General features: G+C 64.6%; 2 protein-coding genes across 2 annotated transcripts in view; both read right to left on the bottom strand.

The window, feature by feature from the left end:
• Nucleotides 1-1234: 1234 nt before the first annotated feature.
• Nucleotides 1235-3556, bottom strand: MNEG_9363 (GDPmannose 4,6-dehydratase; the record flags this gene model as incomplete). The annotated part of the gene is made up of 6 exons (XM_014042167.1): nt 1235-1336; nt 1594-1707; nt 2059-2174; nt 2434-2566; nt 2747-2811; nt 2986-3556. 6 exons carry the CDS (start codon nt 3554-3556, stop codon nt 1235-1237), a joined length of 1101 nt encoding a protein of 366 aa, XP_013897621.1.
• A 2833-nt stretch (nt 3557-6389) lies between these two features.
• Nucleotides 6390-6859, bottom strand: part of MNEG_9362 (hypothetical protein) — a gene marked incomplete at both ends in the record, with an annotated part of 2164 nt that continues 1694 nt past the window's right edge. The window contains 2 exons of the mRNA XM_014042166.1: nt 6390-6540; nt 6759-6850. Of these exons, the coding sequence (XP_013897620.1) occupies nt 6390-6540; nt 6759-6850 (243 nt within the window). The remainder of the gene's footprint in view (nt 6541-6758; nt 6851-6859) is intronic.

Raw genomic sequence — 6859 nt, 5'->3', positions numbered from 1 at the left:
GGGTAGAGCCGTTGCTCACTACACCGCGCAGGTGCCCAACCTCTCACACGGGCGCACATGGGCTTTCACAGCACTCCGCAGAGCATAAAACGAAGCTCGCGCTCGACCTGCACCATTAATCTGCCTCGATGGCCCAGCCAGCCGCTGCGGAGAGCCTTGTGCTGCCTGATGAGCATTGGCTGGTTACGCGGCTGTGATCTCCCACGAGCGAAGCTCGTGCGAGCCGCCTGACCTGTCAGCCCGGCCGCAGCGCAGCTGCTGTTCCCCTGCCATGCAGCCGGGCCTGGGGCGGGGCTAGCGCGCCGCGTGCGACCACCCGGCAGACAGTCGGCCGGATTTGGGACGGAGCCAATGCGGCGCAGGCGGGTGTATCTGCCGGGTTGCCCTGGTGCGTTAGCAGGTATGGCTTTCAGAACCACTGGCCGCCATCCAGCCCCTTTAGACCCAGCTCGGGTGCCCGCAGGCAAGCACCTGCATCCGTGCCCATAGACACTTGCACCCACAGGAACCCGTCCCTGAAGCCCCCCTACCCAGAGACATTTTCGCGTACCCCGAGCGCAGCGCAGCGCAGCGCTTGACAGGTGCTAGAGTTTTGCAGAGCGCGGCCTGATCAACAGCTGGCCGGCTATGCTGATGCGGTACGCAGGGAGCAGGCTAGCTAGCTGCTCATCGCACCCCACCGCGGCCGCCGAGTCAGCCACGAGCCTCCAGAGCAGTGCGACCCACGGGCACCTTTCAGAGGTGCTGCGGCCGCCGCCGCGTCGCGCATACCCAGCTTTGCTGTGAGGCTCTGCGCGCGTCATGCCTCCCCGTGCCGCGCGCCCACGCTCCCAGCTGCCCAGTGGCACGAATATGAAGCGCATAGCACCTGCATGCAATCCCGCCGACACTTTGTAGAAAAAGGTGAGGCTTTACAGACTCACGTGCTCAATATGTGGCCGGTCTAGGCCAGCCGACAGTTCTTTCCCTGAACCCGAATAGTTGAAGGCTTTTGCGCAAAGCCCGGGCTGCGGCGATGGCTCCCCGGCCAAGTGCCGCGCGAGCGCGCCGGGCAGCAATAGGAAGCGGTCTTGGAATGCTTGAAGGGGCGCAATGGGACATCATTTGGGGCGCGCGCGGCAGCCCGTATTCAGCCGGCGGCCCGGCGGCCGCCCGGCGCACGCCGCGCCGCCGCAGCGGCGGCAGGAAAGGCAGCATCAGCAGGGGGAGGGGGCGTCGCGTCTGGCGCGCCGCATCAGAGCGAGGTCGAGGTGTACGACTGGAACCCGCCGCCCACAGAGTGCTGGTCGCGCCGCGCCAGCACCAGGTCCTCCTCCACCATCTCCCTCACCAGCTCCTGCGGCGGGCCCGAACGAAAAAGGGGACCGAGGGGCGGTGTCGCGGGCAGGCGGTTTGTAATTGAGGGTGACGGCGCGGGCCGACGGCGGAGGGGTCGGCGCGGTTTTTCAGCAGTGTCGAATCCGCAGCCGCTAACTTGCGCGGTTTCGAGCGCCCAGCAGGCAGGTGTGGGCCGCCCGCTGCGGCTTTCTCTGTTTGGTCGTGAGGGATTCAAGCTGCCCATGCTTGCGGGTTTTGCTGCAAGGGCGCCCTCACGTTGAAGGTGGTCTTTGGCTTCCAGCCCAGCTTCTCCTCAGCTTCGCTGGGGTCGCCCAGCAGCGTCTCCACCTCGGTGGGGCGGAAGTAGCGGGGGTCCACTGCGACGATGACCTGGCGGGGTGTGCAGCATGTTGCGATGTGATTAAGCATGGATGCATGCATGCGTGCGTGTGTGTGTGTGTGTGCATGTGTGCGTGTGTGTGTGTGTGTGTGTGTGTGTGTGTGCAGAGTGGGCACACACAAGTCTCCTAAGGAGGCCCAGGTTGGCTGCAAACCAGCGACATGGCTGCATCAGTTATGCATAATTCACACTCGAAATTGAAGCGCAAACCCTATGATGATGTCATGCTGATGACAACCCACTGCACGCCCGCCGAGCAGCCCATCAAGCCGATGGGCCCAAGGCGCGCGCAGCGCGGCTGCAAACAGAGCCGCCCCCCGCCGCCGTGCCGCGCCGCGTACCTTGCCCGTGGCCTTGTCGATGCCCTTGGCCTCCGCGCCCTCCCCGGTCCACTCGATCGTAATGCCCAGCATCTCGCACGCCAGCTGCACAAACTCCTTCACTGAGTACTGGTTGCCTGCGGCGCCGCGGGGCCGCGTGGTGCGGGCGCGGGGCCGGCGAGGGCAGGGGCGAGGGCTCAGACAGATGGACGGCACGGCGGCTGCAGCAGGGGCCCTTGGCTGTTCCGGGCGGCTGCTCCGGGCTGGCCCCGGCAGGCCGGGCGGGCGCGCGGCAGGGGGGCCGGCGGCGGGCGGTGGGGCGGGCCAAAAGACTGCGGCTTGCGAGGGGCGAGGCGGGGCGCCCCTCCTCTTGGCGGAGGTGGGGGTGGGGCTCACCCGTGGCGATCACGTAATCGCGGGGCTCCTCCTGCTGCAGCATGAGCCACTGCATCTCGACATAGTCCCGCGCGTGGCCCCAGTCGCGCCTGGCGTCGAGGTTCCCGAGGTACAGGCACTGCTGCAGGCCCACCTGCGGACACATGCAGCGGCGTCGCTCGCCGCGTCGGCGCGTGCGGGCGGCCGGGCGGGGGAGCCGCAGGGCAGCGCTCGCGTGCCTGCTGCCGCTAAGTTTTAGGTGGGTCCGCGGCAGGCGGGCTAGGTGCAGGGGGCCAGGCAGGGGCGGCGCCGCGGGGCGCTCGCCCGCTCGCACCTTGATGCGGGCGAGGGCGCGCGTGATCTTGCGCGTGACGAACGTCTCGCCGCGCAGCGGGGACTCTGCGGCGGGAGCGCGGCGGTGCGGCGGCGAGGGAGGGCGCGTGGGCGGGCGGCGAGAGCGCGTGGGCAGACCGGAAGCGGGGCGCATGGTGCGGGCCGGAGCCGGGCCCGCGGGGCGGCGGGCGCGCGCGTGCTGGCGCGGCCGGCGGCGGCGGCGTGGCCGCGGGGGCGCACCGTGGTTGAAGAGCACGCCGTTGCAGGCGAAAATGCCATAGGCCTCGCGGTAATTCACGGTGATCCAAAAAGCGTACAGCTTGGCGACCGCGTACGGCGACCGCGGGTAGAAGGGCGTCGTGATGCGCTGCGGCACCTCCTGCACCTTGCCGTAGAGCTCCGACGTGGAGGCCTGGTAGAACTTGGTCTTCTTCTCGAGGCCACAGATGCGGATGGCGTCCAGCAGGCGCAGCGCGCCGATGCCGTCGACATCGGCTGTGTACTCTGGGCTTTCGAACGACACAGCGACATGGCTTTGGGCACCGAGGTTGTAGATCTCGTCCGGCTGCACGAGCTGAACGATGCGCACGAGGCAGGTGCTGTCGCTCAGATCACCGTAATGCAGCACCAGCCGCTTACGGAACTGAGGCTCCTCATAGAACTTATCAATCCGCTGGGTGTTGAGCTGAGAGCTGCGGCGCTTGATGCCATGCACCTCGTAGCCTTTCGTGAGCAGAAGCTCACATAGGTACGCACCATCCTGTCCTGTGATTCCCGTTAGCAGAGCACGCTTTGGGGCGGTCTCGGCCATCCTGCCAAACGCGGGCCTCGGCTACGCGGGCCTGTTGGCACTTCTATGCCGCAGGAAATGTGGTGAAAGCGGGTGAAACAGAATAAACAAGTGATAACACGAGTCGTGTGTGCTACACGTGGCACATAAGGCGTGCGGATGAGGGACGGAAGGCCAGAACGGGGACCAGTTACTTCCTCACCTGGGTGTCCGCGGAAGGCCTGGCACGCCCAGCTTCAACAGCGAGCTTCCAAAGCGTAAGGTCTCAAAAACATACATTTCACCTCAAGTGTCACTCGGCCAAGCAGTTGCACGCCACAGCACTGGGCGTTGCTAGACCGGGGATGGGCTCACCGTCGGAACACTTGCGGCTTCAAACCCAAGAGGAGCCGCTACGTTCCAGGCCGGTTCATTTGAACGACATACTGCATCTATATACAACTTGGACATGTTCACATTGCTGCGCTGCAGCGCGAACGCGGAGAGACCTGAAGCCCACGCGAACAGTGGGTGCAAGTTTGCTGCATTCAGCACAACAGAGGCCACCCATAGACCATTCTGGGGTCCCCGCGCGAGCACACACCTTCCTGACCCCGGAAACTATGTTTAATGTTTGGCTCATGCAGCTGCATGCCAGAGCCCGTGGTGTATACTGGCAGGGGAGCTACGCGGTTGGGCTGAGCTCTGAGCTGAGCAGGGGTGCTCGTCAGCTGGGGTGCGGCGTGAGTCTACTTTTCTTGCAGCTCTGACTCTGCGGTGGTGGAGCAAGGTGCTCACATGCTTGGAGAGCAGCAGGGCAGCAGGGACGCACCACGCTCTGCCCACAATCACCAGTGCCCCCGTCAGCTACTACCTGGCGGTTATCGCCCAGAACCTGACACAGAGCACTATCACATAAGATGCACTTTGAGCGATACAGAACACATCATTACAAGCGGTCGTCACTTGCACGGCTGCCCTCTGGCCACGGCTGCCCCGGCCCCATCCGAGGCCCCAACCCACAGGCAGAAATGCTGGCGAGAGGGTCGCTGGTGGCCTGCGGGCCCACGCATTGTGTGTATGGCCGGTCCTGCGCCGCCCATATTCACCCCAGCAAAGTGGCTGTCCAGGGCTTGCCGGGGCCCCTCCTGTCACACGCACCAGTGCCACAGAGCCAGCCGCCTTAGATAGCATGAGCCGCATGACAGCTTGTGGGGTTGGAGTGGCACAAGAACGTCCGTGCCGTCTTTGAAACGCAGTTGCAGACAGACCCCACCAGAGCGCACGTGTTTGGGAGGCTGGGAAACACTCCAACGTCACGTGCCGACAGGATGACAGTCAGCACGTACAATCAGGACCCCACCAGAGTGCGCGCGGTTGGGAGGCTGGAAAACGCTCCAACATCACATGCCAACAGGGATGACAGTCGGCACGTACAATCAGGCCCAGGGCCTGCATGCAAGTCGGCAGGCAGCATCTGGGGCAGCTGCACCGCGGCAAAAGGATTCGAAGAAAGAAATGGCGCCTGGGCGCCTCGAGCGCGTGGTTGTTGTGCAGGCGGCGGGCAAAGAGCCCGGGGGTGGAATTGGCGGAAATGTATCGCTGGATTTCAGAATCGTGCCCAATCATATGTGATCATGGGCATTTGGTGGCGGTTGCGGCGCGGTAGGGGTGCGCTCTACATGCTGCCACGACCGCAATGTGAGGACGCCAGAGGAGGACCGTACGCAAGTGGGGGCTTGGGATGCCAGTATCGCAGGGCACGCTCTCTGGTGTCAGCCAGAGAGGCAGCACGGGGAACCCTTCGAAGCCTGAAGAAGCTCCGAGAACCGCAACTGCAGGCAGATAATCATGCTTGAAGACGCCAAGTTTTGCCGATAGTGTCGCTAGCCACAAACGGTGCTGCGAACTGACCGTCTTGCAATTCATCGATTGGACCAAAGGGCTGTGGGCGCCCTGACACGCAGCACAGCACGAGGGGCGACTTCCTGAGGCGTCGGCGGGCGGCGCATCAGCAAAATCCCCAAGACAAGTTCAAGATGTCACACGGGGGCGGTTTAGGGCGTGCGCTTGGCGCGCGCCCGGCCCTACATCGAAAATGGAACGGAGAACGCGGTGCCTAGGCAAGTGCTGCCATCCCGCCACGTGCAGCGCAACAGGCGGAGCAGGCGCAGCCCCTCGTGTGTGAGGCCGCCCAAAGCGGACGTGTGTATGCGGCATTGTGGCCTCCTTTCCTGTGAGTGTTGCCAGGCACCAGCCATTGTTGAGGAACATGCGCAGCTGCACGCAGAAAAAACGCAGCACCAAGCGCAAGCGGGCCGTCCCACTCTCCATTCGCTCTATTGGCACGGCCGAAATTGGCGCCTCAGCCACGCACAGAGGGTGGAGCAAACCATTGGGAGGGGTGACAGGGCTGTTGCAGTGCGAGCCCTGATCTCGCCGCCCTGCAACTAGCACACACGCAGAGGTCCATCAGCAGATGCGCGGCTCGGTCAACGCGGGTCAAAGCGGCCGGGCAGGCCAGGTGCTACGGCGCGCAACAAGCGTACAGATCGCGGCGCGCTGAAGAAGGCAGTTCATGTATTTGTAGTTTCCAAGGTCGAAGTGGACGCGCCATTCACCTGGGTATCGCGATGTGCCGATTGCAGCAAGGCAGGCGGCGGCGCGCACTTTTGCGCGTGACGCTGAAAGCATGCAAAGTTCCCACCGGCGTACTGCCTAGATGCGTCAAAGCTCAACTCACATTAGAGGGACAGAGCAGAGTGCCCCGGATTTGTGAGGCATACGCGGAAAGCACACGCTCACATACACGCACATCAACCAGGATGAGGGGATGGCGGTGCCCGCTTGGGCGCCGCGCCCGCCACAAGGCCGTTTAGGCCCAAGCGGAATCGCTGCCGCTGCTGACTCCATCGCCTGTAGCGCTCAGCAGGCGGCTGATGAGGCCCGCCGCCGCCTGCAACTGCGCAGGGGAGCCGGACAGCGCAAGTCCTGAGCCGGGCGCGCCCCCAGGCGCCGGCTTGAGCCTGGGGGAATTTGGAGGGCGGCGGCGCAGAACGTCAACAATCATTATCGATGGCTGGCCAGGCGGGGCAGGCAGGAGGGGAGGACGGTCCACCGCGGGCCGCTGCCGGCTGTGTTCGAGCCTGCAAAACTACCACAGCGCCACGTCAGCGCGAACCCACCCCCAGTGATACTTTGGCGGTTGTGCGGATGCCCCCTCTAGGCCCCTCTAGGCGCTCACCAGATCGCGGCGCCCGAAAGCGCACTAAGCGACGCGGCGTGGATGAGCACCAGCTGCACCTGCTCCGGCGATTGGAGCGAGAGTGGCATGCACTGCGGCGG

The sequence above is a fragment of the Monoraphidium neglectum genome (genome assembly GCF_000611645.1).
Source record: "Monoraphidium neglectum strain SAG 48.87 unplaced genomic scaffold scaffold01909, whole genome shotgun sequence".
Lineage (NCBI taxonomy): Eukaryota > Viridiplantae > Chlorophyta > Chlorophyceae > Sphaeropleales > Selenastraceae > Monoraphidium > Monoraphidium neglectum.
This window is presented reverse-complemented; position numbering and strand designations above follow the sequence as displayed.